The sequence below is a fragment of the Diplotaxodon limnothrissa genome, linkage group LG3 (assembly GCF_057381915.1).
Source record: "Diplotaxodon limnothrissa isolate DT_005_m linkage group LG3, D_limnothrissa_male_GT1.1, whole genome shotgun sequence".
In the NCBI taxonomy this organism is placed as follows: domain Eukaryota; kingdom Metazoa; phylum Chordata; class Actinopteri; order Cichliformes; family Cichlidae; genus Diplotaxodon; species Diplotaxodon limnothrissa.
In genome coordinates, this window is record NC_140598.1 from 2,266,120 (window position 1) to 2,281,094 (window position 14,975).

Genomic DNA, 14,975 nt, shown 5'->3' on the forward strand with positions numbered 1-14,975 from the left:
TTGTTCTAACACAGCTGCAGCTCTCCAGCTACCAGCTCCACATACCAACAACAGCACGACAGGACCCAGTTCATATCAAACGTTCCCTGAACGGCAGGTGCCCCCTCCGATAAAATCAGACACATTATTATCAGAGACGTGACGGCTGCTGGCAGAAGGACTTGAATCAAAGTGACGTCCTCTTTCTGAGTCAAACAGAGCTGAATGTGCTGCTTTCACTTCTTTATTCAGTCGTTCAGGTTTGAACTCAGCAGGTGTTTCTAATGCTGACCTGGACGACTGAGAACTTCACAGACACGTCCACCATAATATCCTGTTAGAACCATCAGAGCCTGCTGGATGTTACAGGTCCTCCAGCCTCACTCACAGCCACTCAGGGTGCTCAGCAGCCCCTGTGCTGGCCTCACTGGCTGCCTGTGTCTTTAAATTTCTTGTGTTTGTTTTTAAATGCCTTCACGTGTAGACATTATAAAAACGCACTTTTGGGTCCACGTACACGTACTGGCCTCCGGGCTCGACGAGCTGCAGAGAGGCGTGTAGGACTGCAACTCTTCTTCACCATCACAGCTTTGCTTGTAAGTCACGAAGGAGCCAGAAGATGCAGCGCTGCTGTCAGCTAATACAGCTGCACATCACTGACAACACACAGATGCTCAGGCAAGACGTTTATTGGTTGATTTGACTCAACGAGGACACACATGTTATTGCAGTGATTCATTATTCACTGGATCAGAGACTTTCTTACTGATCGTCCACAGAAAGTTTGTGTGAATGTTTGATCTGATGAAATCATTGTTAGTCCTGCAGTGTGTGTCAAGGCTGCGTCTGAGTAACAAGCTGAGCTTTATTAAACTCGAGGGGAGTAACAAAGATCACAGGAGGAAGCAAGAAGTTATCTATAAGTTTTATATTACATTTGCTACACAGATCAGCAAAAGCACCACTGTGTGTTGGAACAGGAAGTGATGCCACAGAGAGAGCCAACACCAACTGACAGCACCGTCCACTTTGTCCATGTGCTCTGCTGAAATACTGACCCAATGAGGTCAGACTGGACTTCCTTTCACCAGCTGACTCTCCACGCAGGAAGCCCCTCAAACCAGTCTTTGTGTCATTGTGGGATTTTTGTGTTTCCACATGTGACACACGTCTCAAACGTGTTGAGAAGAGATTCCTTGATACAGATCAGAGTTAAAGAGAATACAGTTTGCTTGCAACATTATAATATTGCGGTTAATGAGTGTAAGAATACAAAATAGAAAAAAGGCTGGGATGGGAACAAAGAACTCAGGTGCAGGCAGGAGGACAATCAACCCCCAGGACAGTAGCAGGAGTTACTGAGGGTGAGGAGCAGACAAAGGGCAAACGGACACTACCTTAAAAGGAGATGGGGTCAGGGTGTCACTGTACTAGTCCATTGTGGGGGTGTTTACTGTAGAGGGGAGGAGACCAGAGGTTATAACTGTAACTGTGGAGTTCTTTAGATCAGCCTTCAGCACAGGACTGCAGTGTGCTGATCTCCAGATGCATCTGTAAGAATAATAAAAGGATTGTGTAAAACATGGAAACATCTCAGCGTGATCTCTACCAGGACCAAAAGAATCACAGAGACCGGCGTTGTCTCAACACATGCACATGTATGTTTAGCTGGACGCTGTTTGATCCTCGACATGTTTAAAGGTGTCCAGTCCTGAGACACTGGGGCTGGAAACAGCTGTGATGTCATTGGACTGTCACACAGACAGAAGTGCATGAAGTGAGCAGCCGAGGAGCCGCTGATGTTTTGGATTCAACAGCATTTGAAAGGTCGACACAGACACATTTGCACACAGAAAGCTGAATCTGTCATATGCCACAGTGAACTCACTGTTCAGTGTTTTTCAGGAAGCTTCTTAACTGCCTCTGCTGCCAAACAAGCAGCTGATGTCCTTGAGAAGAAGCTGAAGAAGTCTTCATGCTTTTATATTGAGGAGACTTTTCACTGCTTTTATTCCATCAGCAGCTCAACATCATGAGCAGCTTTGACATAAAGACATCAAACTCAAGCTGACTTTAAACTACTTTTAATACAGGGGCTCAAAAACAACAACATCTTTATTATAGCGCTCGGAGTCTGATGTTGGCTCATGTGCTGTCAAACACCAACATGACGTTCTACTAGTCACGGCCTCAGCTTAACCCACTGATGCTGATCACACAGACCCACTAAAAGCAGCATCTTTCAAATCTCTGGATTCTTCTTGGTGGCTTTCAGATGAGCTCGTGTTACAATCAGCTGCTGTGTGTGTTGTTGTTGTGTAGCTGAAGCTCTGACTCACATTTCACATGTGACCAAAGGAAACTTGGTGCTGTGTGACACACTTTAGATTCTCTGCTGCTGCTTTGAACTCTCCGAACCAAAGAGCCAAACTGATGACTGACTGTGCAGCTCTGACATGGCACCAAATGTCCCTGTTCTCAGCTGCTGGATGGACGTTATCAGAGCTTTTTAGTCCCACACGGATCACCAGGAGCTCCTCCTCGGTCTGCAAACAGGCTCAGCAGCTCTGATCCTTCATTGGAGTCAGCACAGAGTGTGGCGACATCTAGTGGTCGTGGAGAGTAGCGCCATCAAAGCTCTGCTGGTGAATGTAGTTACTGTAAGGTCTCTGATGGAGCTCTGTGATTGGTGGATTGTCCAAACTAAATCAAGTTATCAAGTTTCTTTGTCCTCTGATAAACCATGAAAGGACGATCAGCTGATCAGCAGTCAGGACATCAGTGTTGTGACATGAATACTGGATCAAATTTGACCCTGAGCTTTGTTTTGACCTACAAAGTTCACATCCTGCTTCTTCTTCCAGTTAAAACATGCAAAAGTTCATTGGTTTCCACAGCAGAGCCTGACACAGCGCTCCACGCCTTCTCCTCATCACATTTGTGCTTCCTGACGTGCAGCTGCTTCCTAAACTTCCACACTTCTAACTTCATTCATAGGGAGGAGATCACTCCACTGCACTGCAGACAGACTTCAGACTCTCATGAGTCCTTCTGAGGCTGATGTGGCTTTACTTCCTGCTACATGACCATTTATTCACACCTTATGAACCAATCAGGAGCCTCCTACCTGTTCCCACAGCCGCCTCATTAATAACAGGAAGTCAGTGTTTCTGTGAGCCGACGAGCTGAACTCAGACGTCTTATTTCTTTCTTTATTGTATTTATTTATTTGACCTGCACAGTGATTTTATTTCTATATGTGGATATTTGATATTGTGTAACTGAAGCTGTGTCCACGTTTGACCTCAAAGTGACACATGGACTCTGTCTGTGTCCTCAGTTTCCCAGCATGCCTCTGCTGTGGAGCTGTATGAGGGAGAGCTGTTTGTCCTGCTGCCCTGTGAGTTTCCCACTTTTGAACTGGACGGCCCCACAGTGGTGTGGAGTCGCTCCGACCTCAGTCCTCCAACCGTCCACCAGCTTCAAGGAGACGAACCGAAAGATCCAAACCAGCGTTACAGCGGTCGAACATCCATGAAGACTGACGCTCTGGAAACTGGAGACCTCAGACTGAGCCTGACCAACCTCCACCTGTCTGACAGCGCCACCTACACCTGCTCCGTGTAGAGGTGAAGGGAGCCACCAGGCTGAAGAAGGAGGCCTATCGGGCTTGGTTAGCCTGTAGGACTCCGGAGGCAGCCGACAGGTATCTACAGGCCAAGCAGAATGCGGCTCCGCCATCATTTCTTTGCTCATCATCATTCACTTAATTGCTTAGATTGGTTTAAATCAAACTCCATTACAGGTTCAACTCCATCATATAACAGCATGTTGACTTTGGATCTGGTGTGCAGTGCCACCTTAAAAGATGAGGAAACTAAGAGATTACAAAAAAGAAGTGGAGGAGTTAAAGAGCTGCAGCAGATTAACAGTTTCTGACAGTCATGTGTTAGAAATAGGACGATTAGATGAGCTGAGGGATCCATCTACTGCTCAGTGAAGCCTCATCAGAAACAGTCTCAGTGGAAGGATGGCTCTATTGTTAAGGAAGGACACAGGCAGAAAGACTGGCGTCTGTCACACAGGAACTGGACTGAAAATCAGCTGCACATATTCATCAGTATGTGCAAACATATTATAGGTGTGGAATTCAGGACAGTACCATCAGAAGTTGATCCACTGTGCAAATGTCTGATTGGCAGTGGCTTCATTTTTCACTATGAACAAACTGCTAATGCAGCATCACAGGACGTCAGCCATGGATTGGCCTCCCCAGACCTCAACATTACTGAAACATCTTAACAGAGGATGGAAACAAAGGGAACCAACATCCAAGAAAAGAGCTGCTGCTGAAAACTTCCTCACAGAAAACACAAACAAGCTTGACTAAGAGACTCCAGGCTGTGCTGAATTATAAAGGTGGACTGACCTCCAGGGTCCTTAGTATCATATAAGCTCAGTTTGTGTCTTATATACGTTCCATTTATATAACAAAATATATAGAAAGGAGGGTGGTTTAAGATGTGTGTAGAGTTTTATTCATTATCTTTAGACAAACAAAGAAAGCACCATCCATTCGTCTCCAGTCTGTATGAAAAACAGGGGAAAGGTCAAATTAAACCTTTGAAATTCCTTTCACAATAAATCCATAAATAAACAAAATAAAACATAGAAAAGTGTTTAAACCCACTTTTCCATAAAGCTGTCAATAGGAAATGTTCCAGTAAACATGTCTGTGTTTCTGCTGTTTTCCTTTCATGCGTCCACAGCTGACAGGTAACCCTATTGGAGTCGCCATAGTGACGGGTGGCGTCTCAGCTTCAGCGTGTTGATGGGCACAGCCATGGTTACCACAGCTGGAGTTGGTGTACGGCGAGCTGTGAGAGGACAGAGATGGAGAACGCACATTTAACTCTTTAACAGGAGATACGTTACGACTAACAGACGACTGCTGTCTACATGATGTCTTTGCAGCCCTTATGCTACATGTTACACAACTTTTCTTCATGCCAACAAGACTGAGGTGCCACATAGTCGACACATACAGCTGATTATGATGCATGTTTTACTATTGCTATGTTCACATCATCTGCTTGGCTTTATTACTGAGAGCCTGGAGATCCTCTGACGTGTGCATGGCTGATGTGAAGTATGATTAGTCCTACATGACATCAACAGCAGAGGCAATGAAAGCTTTGTTGTTAACAGGTTGTAGGTAAAGTCAAATGTCTACTTCTACACTTGTGTTGGGTAAAGTTCTTCTCACTGCAGCAGATTTATATCTGTGCTTTCACAGGGCGTGATGTGGAGCTCAGCGCTGAGGTGCAGGAGAGTTTCATTCAGTTCTCCCTGCTTCTCCATTACTTTACGGAAACTTGGGCCTGCTTGTGTTTAAACCCGTACGCCGCTGCGAAGTCTTCAAAGGTTTGACCTGGATACTGTGGCCCATTATCAGACATGAGGACCTCTGGGATGCCATGACGGGCAAAGAAAGATTTCAGATGGGTAATGATATCGTTTGATTTTGTTCTATTTAACAAAGCAATCTCAACGAATCTAGAGTGATAGTCAACCGCGAGAAGGTAAGTTTTTTCCTTAGACTCTGCAGGGATTCTGCCAGTAGCCCTTGGTCAAATCCAGTGTCGTAAAGAAATGAGCAGTGCCCAACCGGTCCAGGAGTTCGTAGACCCGGGGCATCGGGTAACTGTAATGTGATTACTGAATTTAGTGCAGTAACACATTGCTGTGAACGTTACTGCATTACTGAAAAATGTAATGTGATTACTGTAACGCGTTATGTAGCTGTCTCTGGTGGATGTGATGTTACATGCCCGTGTAGAAAGGACGGCACTGGGCTTGCTCTTCTGGGTTGCCTCTTTATTCTGGTACAAAGATGACAGCACACTGTCGTCAACAGTGTTGGTCAAGTTACTTGAAAAAAGTAATCAGTAACTAATTACTGATTACCTCCCCCAAAAAGTAATCCCGTTACTTTACTGATTACTTATTTTCAAAAGTAATTAATTACTTAGTTACTTAGTTACTTTTTAAAAACCCGATTTACAACCTGAGTAGGTGATAAAGTGACAGATCTTTCAGCCCAATTCTACTTTTTCTGCATAATCCATCATACAAAATGTAATCAAATGGAAAAGTCTCTTTTTAACTTGTTTTATCAGTTTTAATCTTTTAACTTTATGCATCAAGCAAAAATTTAATTATATGCAACATTCTCTGACTGGAAGAAATTAGTTTAACATTTAAACCTATTTTCTGCACATAAAATAAAATATTTTTTGTGTTTACACTCACTCTTTCAAATAGATGCAAGTAAAACACAGCAGAAAATAAATAAAGTCAAAGACTCAGCGGTCCTGTTGCTCTATTTTCACCTGTAAAGCAGGAGTGGGGTAGGCGGAGGTTTACCCTGGTGCAGGTGTGCCGCGGTCAGTGGAAGAATCCTTGAGTTTCTCTGTGAGTTTCCCATTACGTCGTAGCTACTCGGTGCTTGCTCGGAAGTTTAGGGGTTTTTTCGCTGTAAAAAGAAGTTTTCTTCCCACGCACAACGGACACTAATGTTTTTGTCACTTTTTATGGAATCAAACTCAAAGTAAGGTCAGTACTTCCACGCTTTAAACGCTGCACGCTCATACTCTCTCTGCACTCGATATGTGATCCACTGTTGATCTGCACACAGCTGGTAATTGTATTTTCTTATAAGTAGTACTAGCATGTACCCTGAAAGTTACAGGCATTTTGGTGCATTAACAGTAACTTTATTCACAAGTAGCATTGTTGGTTAGCACGCTAAGCTAATATTAGTTAGTTAGTCAGGCAGGTGCTTTCTGGCTCACCCCTAGCTCTAAAGTTTGTATGCGATTGTAACTGTTGTCACAAACGGCGCACTCGCTTATGTCACTGTCGTGAGACGTTCTCGCAAAAGATTCATGGTTTTAGTAACGCAGTAACGCAGCGTTCCTACGGGAAAGTAAAGGTAATCTAATTACCATTTTTGCAATAGTAATCCCTTACTTTACTCGTTACTTGAAAAAAGTAATCGGATTACAGTAACGCGTTACAAATAACGCGTTACTGCCCATCTCTGGTCGGCAACAACAGTGTGTTGGCACAAGAAAGCAAGAGACAAGGCTAATAAAGAAGGTATTTGCTGAGGCATGTACTGTGCAGCAATGGGGAACATGAACAGTGCAGTTGCAGTATTTGTCCACCAGGTGGCTCCAGCTATTCATAAAGTGCATCAATGATTGAGGAAATTCATTATTATGCTCTTTTAATTAACTGTTACAGTTACAGAGTAACAAGGCTATTCTGTTTAACACGCTTCAGTCTGATCTCTGTTAGACTGACATGCTGAAACATCCTGCTTCATTTTAACCCTTCAAATAAAAATAAAGAGTGTATTTATGTCCAAAGACATGCAGCTTGTGGGGATAGGTTAATTGGATAATCCAAATTGCCACTATGTGTGAATGTGCGAGTGAATGGTTGTCTGTCCCTGTGTGTTAGCCCTGCGACAGACTGGCGACCTGTCCAGGGTGTACCCCGCCTTTCGCCCTATGACAGCTGGGATAGGCTCCAGCGCCCCCCGCGACCCTGAAAAGGATAAGCGGAAGCGAATGGATGGATGGATGGATATTTATTTCATTTTATTTGTCAGTATAAAGCAGCTCAGAGCTCAGCAATAATGACGTAATTCTTATTTTCAGAACGTGTGATAACAGACGTGACACTTTAATGATCATCTATATTCACACCTCGAAGAATTCAAAGTGTCACCTGACCCATATCTAATCTGAGACGTTTTGCTTTCATCAGTTTTGACTTCATCCTTAATATTTACTCTGATCTGTCATATAAATCTGATCTCAGGCGTGTGTGTCAGTGTAGAGTTTTCTCAGCTGAAGGATCGATGCCTCAGTGATGCGTCTGTCTGTGTCTGTCATGGACTCTGAGCTTGACCCACACATCTCAACACTTAATTACATTCATTTAAATGTTTTCCTTCATCAGCTCAGTTTAAACCACGGTGACTCTCACTGAGACGGACAGCATCGTCCAATCCCGTGAACTGGAGATGGGCGGAGCCTCAGTAAAGAGGGATTAGGACTCTGTTACCCAGAGTGCACTGCGAGTGTAAAATCTCCAAAGAGGATTAGTGAGGATCAGAGAGACGACATGCCGCTGAAGAGAGAAGGTGAGACGCTTTTTCCACATCAGCGTTCTGTTTGTTTGTTTGTGACCTGTGATCTGTCTGCGTGACCTTTAACCTCTGTCAGTCACCATGGTTACACTGGGGTTCATCTTGTTTCGACTGGTTTTCCTGGTCTGACCTCAGAGTGGGTCATACAGGAAGCCTGGGCATCATGTGACCTGAGCTCCTGACACGAGCTGCTGGATTCAAAGTGAAACTTTATTTGAGGCTGACGGACGGACGGACGGACCAGCTGATCAGAGCTCAGGGCCAAAGCAGGTTTCATGGTTTCTGTGGGTGCAGGAGCTGACAGGATCCTCAGGGACGGAGCTCTGAGGAGGCTGAGGACACCACCTGTTGGAGGAGCGTCAGGTGTGTCCTGCTGGGAGGAGGCGGGTCATCACTCTGGGTTACGGTTTGTAAACCCCTCAGAGGAGCTGAGGAGGCAGGGGGAGGTCTGCTGTCCTCATGACCCGACGGACTCCGACACACATGATTAAATCTCAGTCTGCATGAACAGGTGACGGGCTCACAGGTGAGAGGCAGGCCTGCTGTCACATGACCTGCTCATACAGAGCTCTGTGTACAGAGCTCAGTCTGCTCAGCTTATCACAGATGGAGCAGCTGCAGCTGGTTTCTGACTCCACCCCTCCTCCAGCTGAGGTTCTCTCAGGTTTGATGCTGATGGGGTCCACACATGACTGAGTGGGTGGGTGTGGAAGCTGTTCTCTAAGTCTTAGTGGACCTGCATTGTGCACAGCTGATGGAGGTGGGTGTGTCTCATGATGACCTCACAGACACCTCAGACAGTGTGGAGGACACAGGGAGCTCCACCTGACTCTAAACTTTTATTTTGGTAGTCAGTCAGAAGTAGAGTTCCTCCTTTCCTCTGACAGACACTCGGGGATCAGGTCCTGGAGCTGGAGGCTTTTCCTGGAAGCGTCCCTGCTGCAGGTCGGTGTGAGAGAGACTCCAACAGCTGCTCCATCTGTGAGGGGCAGAGCAGGAACAACACCTACCCATCACAGCGCTCTGCACATGTGGACAGATGTTCACACACAGCAGACACAGCTGATCTGAGCTTCATGGATCAGGCAGGTGTGGCCGTCCCTCCTCCAGATGCAGCGCCTCCTCCCAAGGCCCTGCATGAGTCATGTGGACGTCTCTGCTGTGGAATAAAACTGAGGCACAGGTGGAGGGGCCAGAGGGGGAATGCCCCCCTGCACCTCAGTGACACACCTGTACCCCGAGGTCCTGCATGTGTGGGGGTGTGATGGAGCGGGAGGAGGGAGACAGATGGGGAGGAAAGGATTGGGGGGTGGGAAAGTACTCCCTCCCTGGAGGGGCTGCACCTTCCACAGAGGTCCATCTGACCTCACCACAGAGGAAAAACTACACCCACCCCAAACTTCACTCAACTCCCAGACTACATAAGAAGCAAGACACCCAGGCTGAGCTCCTCCCCCACCTGCGGAGTGGACTCCTCAAGAGCAGAGACGCCCTGCAAAGGATGGTAACAACCTCCCCACCAGCTGAAGGTTCCACCAATGCACCAAAGGCCCCCTGCGCCTGGATGCACCCACCCACAACCTCAGCGACACATCAACCAGGACCCCAGCCTGGAGGTGGAGCACCCCAAGAACCCAGGGGCAGGCTGCCAGGCCGGTAACCAAGGGAACACCACCCAAGAGCCACAAAAGCCCCATCCAGGTCAGGATCACAGCCCCCACGCCAAACCGCACAAGAAACCTACCCCAGGGGAACCCACATACCCCCAACAGCAATGGGCAGCAGGACAGCACCACAGCCCCCCACGAGGTGATGGAGCCGATGGATGTAGCAGTGTTGGTTCAGGTTCCTTTCATGGTGAGCTGTGAGAGCTGATCTCTGGCAGAGGTTTGTTATTACAGCAAACGCATTAATATTGTTCTATTTCATTTCTTTGATGATGTTTCCTGAACATGTAATGATTGATTCAGACAGTTTGATAATAACGAGGAATTCCTTCATTTCCATCTCACCTGTTCTTAAATATATTTCTTTCACACTTCATTTGTGCTCAGAGTTTCCAGATGTCACACAGCTGCTGTTGATGCTGGTAGTGTGAGAGGTCCGACCTGTGAAAACACACAGGTGTGCAGTGTGGGGGCGGGGCTCCTCATGTGTACAGGTGGAGTGTCCTCGTGCCCCTGGTATCCCGACTGTTAAAGTGCTCTTCCACATGTTTCCTGGAGACGTCTTTGAGCTTCTTTACACCTTCAAAGTGTGACCAGGCTGCAGTGTTGGGACTACCGCGTTATTAAGTAACGCGTTACAGTAACTACGTTATTATTGTGGTAACGAGCACGGTAACTAGTTATTATGCCAAAACCAGGAACGCGTTAGTCGTTACTGGGATTTAGAGAGGCTCGTTACTCGTTACTTCGTGTGGTGGCTATGGTGGAGCTTCCACAGATTCAGTAACATTAGCAAGTGGTGGAGGTTTGTTTATCGCCCACTTTGCGCCAGAAAGAGGAAACCAGCGGATGTCGCGCAGTAATCTTCACATGTCTGGTCAGGTTGTCAACATAGAACATGTTTGCAAAAGTGCTCAGATGTTTTCAGAGATTTCACTAGCTCTGCTAACAGTTAGCATGCAGAGTGCACCGAGGGGGTTACGTTAACCGGTTTGTTTACATATTCCACTCTCCGTGTTCCACATGTTGCATTCGCAGATTCTCATTTTCACCGAACGATCGTCTCTTTCCGCCTGGTCTTGTGTCTCTGTGCTTCTGTAACATAAAGAACGAGCTGACATTTTCCTCACGACACCAGCCATGAGCTCGACGGAGCCTCACTTTACCTGCAGATATGCTGCTCACCTGTCCGCTGTTTAACACCTGCTGCTGATTCAGGAACACGCCCACGTTACCTGGTGATGTCACAGTCTTTAACTGTGAGTGGACGTTAAACATTGGACTTTATTCAATCAGGTTCCCGGGTCACGTAAAGGTCATTGCTTTATTTACAACTCAGCAAATCAGTTCAGATAGTTTGATAACTGTCTCTGTGAACACATTTCTTTATCACTAACATCATTTACTGATAAAACTATCCAATGTAAAAGATGGTGCAGTGAAAGCTCAGCTCAGCTCTCAGTGGTTAAACGCTGGACTTCATTCACTCAGGTTCTGTCTGTCGGCTCACGTTTACTGTTTTATTTACAACTGAGCAAATCGGTTTGGCTGAGGTTACAGTTACGTCTCATAACTGCATAGTTTCACAGACGTTTAATGGTTCAGTGGCACATGTGTTAGACTGAACTATCATCTAAATATCATCTGTTTTTTAATACTTATTCAACTGTATTCTAAGCACCAGCTGTCTGTTAGAATGTGATTTTTTTTCTCTCTCTGTTGGCAGAGGTATAAAAATGCGCAGGAAAATCTGACGTGCATGGCGAACTTCACCGACGATATTTAGGGAGGAATAAACACACATCAAACATAAATGAACCATTTGTCTGTCTCCATAATTGAGAGAATTTTCTCTTCTTATGTCAACACTCTCTCTCTCTCTCTCTCTCTCTCTTTTTTTTTTTTTTTTTTTTTTTTTTTGCTTTTTCGGTCATGTTATGTTTACCTGTCAAAGGCTTGTTACAAACTATGAAACACATCGTGCAGACTTCTGGATGTTAGAAGAAACTAATACTGCTCATGAATGAGACTAAAGGCAGGAAGGTGTCCTTTAAAACTAAACATGTTAGTTCCCTGTTTATATCATAGTTTATGATATAGCACGTGTATTTCAGTAATAGCCTGCTGATTTCAGTGGTGAACAGTCGCACAGCTCACGTGGGCGTTATCTGTGATACTCCTTAACTATAATTGATCCAAGTTAACTTCAGTTAACCATTCAGACGGTTCTTTTGCAATGACAAACATAAACACCCATGCTGCTGGTAGGTTTCCTCAGTGCCAGCTGTTAACATTATAGCTGCTTATGCAGTAACCATGGTAACCACGGACTCTGAGCGGCTGGATCGACGGAGGTCAGACAACAATTTTACACGTATGATCTTAAAACAGGACACAGCCACTATACGTGCTGGCCTCATATCAAATGTGAAGGCAGACTGAGTCTATGTTTGACGTTTTTTATATCTAATCTTGCTTTTCAAACATTTAAACAGCAGCGAGTCTGCAGCTGAGGGAATACAAACTCAAACTGTCCGAACAGGTTTGTTAATTTGGTGATTTATTAAATGTGTAACTGTTATTCTAATCTGCTGCTGAGTCTCTTACACTTTTCTTTATGCTGTATATTTTCACGTCTCTGGAATAGTTGGCAGTTAGATAGTCAGCTGGGAAACTCTGTGTTAACTCATGGAGCTGAGGATATCGTGGATATGCTGACCTCGCTGCGTGGTGTACAGAGCGAGGTCAGCATGATTAATATTCACAATAAAAATATTAGCCGAACATCATGAAGTCTGTATGTGTTTCATAGTGTCGAACAACCTTTGTACAGTTAAAGCCAGCAGTTACTACATGACGGAAACACCAACGTTATCTCTTTTATGTGTTTATACACAGGTCACGCTGATTACTGAACAAAAACCCAAAGATCAGATGTTAAACAGATTTATTTGCTCTCTCTCCTCCTTAAACATGTTTTTAATGTTAGTTATAATTCAGACTGAAACACGTAGGACACATAAGAACATCAGCAAATAAAACACCGATAAATATAACCTCAGTAAAAGAAGTCAGCGGGGGTTACTACAGCTGTGTACCGGGGCCTGCGCTTTGTCGGTGGGATTGCTTGCGAGGCGAGCGGGTCTATCCCACGCTTTGCCGTGAGACTGGGACGACATCTCCGACATCATCGAAGCACTTTTGCAAAGAGGCTGTATCTTGACAAACCGACCAGACACATGAAGATTAAACCACTACATTCTCTGCTAAAAAATATTAAAACGGTATTTGGTGACACACACACAGGGTTTTTCAAAGCTCAGTTCTGTTAGCTTCCACATGCCGGTTGTTGTGTGCTAGAAACAATGGCCACCAGGCCAAAGCAATGGTTTTGACTCGATCAGCGTTAACCCCGCCCCCTGAGTTTGATGGGTGAGGCTGACAGATAAAATTATTTCATGATGAAAGCCAGGCGTCAGGACTGCCAAAATGAAATAAATAAATATATCATTAAATAATTAATTAAATGTGTCAATAATTAATGAAATGTGAAATACATAAATAATTAATTAATGAAATGTGTCAATAATTAATTAATTAAATGTGTCAATAATTAATTAAATGTGTCAATAATTAATTAAATGTGTCAATAATTAATTAAAATGTGAAATACATAAATAATTAATTACATGTGTCATAACTATTTATTTAATTAATTAATTCCAATTTTAATTAATTATTTAATGGTGTATTTAATTAATTGATTATGGCAGTCCTGGCGTTCCATATACATGACTCACAACAGGGTTTGGACCACAGTAGAGTCCAGTAGAGTCCAGTAAAGCGTGTGCTGTGCTGTCTCCTCAGATACTGAGCGCGCTCTGCAGGTGATGGAGGCCTGTCAGGCTGGAGCTGCCGACGGGGTCAAAGGTCGAGCAGAGAAGCTGCTCAACATCTTCCAGAGTGACCTGTTCCAGGCCCTGCTGGGTAACAACACACACACACTGTCACAGTAACACACAGGAACACACACACACACACAAACACACACACACACAGGAACACACACACAAACACACAAACACAGGAACACACACACACACACACACACACACACACACAGGAACACAGAGTAATACACACACATTCTCGTTCAGCTATCTTAGTGAGGACTTTCATTGACATAATGGTTTCCCTAGCCCAGGGGTCGGCAGCCTGCGGCTCCGGAGCAGGATGCGGCTCTTTAGTCCTTACACTGCAGCTCCGCGCGGTTTGGGAAAATAAATTAAAGTATTTAGCTGAAGTGTAATTTGTTTATGTCAGTTCTTTTTTAACTTGTAGTTCTAAATTGTTAGATTATTGTGATATTGAAATATAAAAATACAATTATATCTTATTATTTTTTTCATCGCTCAAAATAAGCGTCACATCGCAGAAGCCGGTGTAGCCGCCGAAACGCCTGCATTTATGGAGACTTTCAGCCCCAGGTAGGCCAGTTATGGATCTTCTGATCCACATTATGTCAGCAGCTCCACCGTGAACTATGTTAAAGCAAACACGCTCACGCCTCACAGACGGCAGCTTACAGTCCTGTAGAGATAAAGTGACTTCACTGTGCGCAGAGCTTCAGGACCATAAGTCTTATTGTAAACATATCACGACAGACCCGACGATGTTTGCATGAACACGCTTTTCAGCATCTCTTTATTGACCACTTTACACACACGGTTGCTGTACGCACACAGCCGGCTGTAGCTTTGCAGCGCACAGCCCGACACACACCAACACAACAGCATAGAGAGCACAGACGTTAAGGCCTGATTGCGGGTGCCGCTCAGGTGCGGCCGCCTCCCCTGCAGCGGCGCTGCAGACCACGCCCGCCACACACAGTAACCAGGTAAAATACATACTTAGGCAGAATTTTGCAAACATCTATTTTTTAGCAGCATCGAGCTTTTTTCCAATTATTTTTTTTTAAGTCAGGTCAAGGCTCCAAAAGCCCAAAGGAGATATGAGGGCGGCTCACAGCAGTTTCTGTTTGCTGGATCGTTTTAGTTCAGCTGCGTGTCTTTGCTTTTGTTATACTTCTTTAGGAGTTCAAAATGTGT

General features: G+C 44.9%; 1 protein-coding gene across 1 annotated transcript in view; it reads left to right on the plus strand.

Moving 5' to 3' along the window:
- The first annotated feature begins 8,106 nt into the window (after positions 1-8,106).
- The window catches only part of LOC146634276 (disks large homolog 4-like), a 49,146-nt gene continuing 42,277 nt past the window's right edge, over positions 8,107-14,975 (plus strand). The window contains exons 1-2 of the mRNA XM_085375600.1: positions 8,107-8,194; positions 13,735-13,854. Of these exons, the coding sequence (XP_085231726.1) occupies positions 8,176-8,194; positions 13,735-13,854 (139 nt within the window). The 5' untranslated portion in view covers positions 8,107-8,175. The remainder of the gene's footprint in view (positions 8,195-13,734; positions 13,855-14,975) is intronic.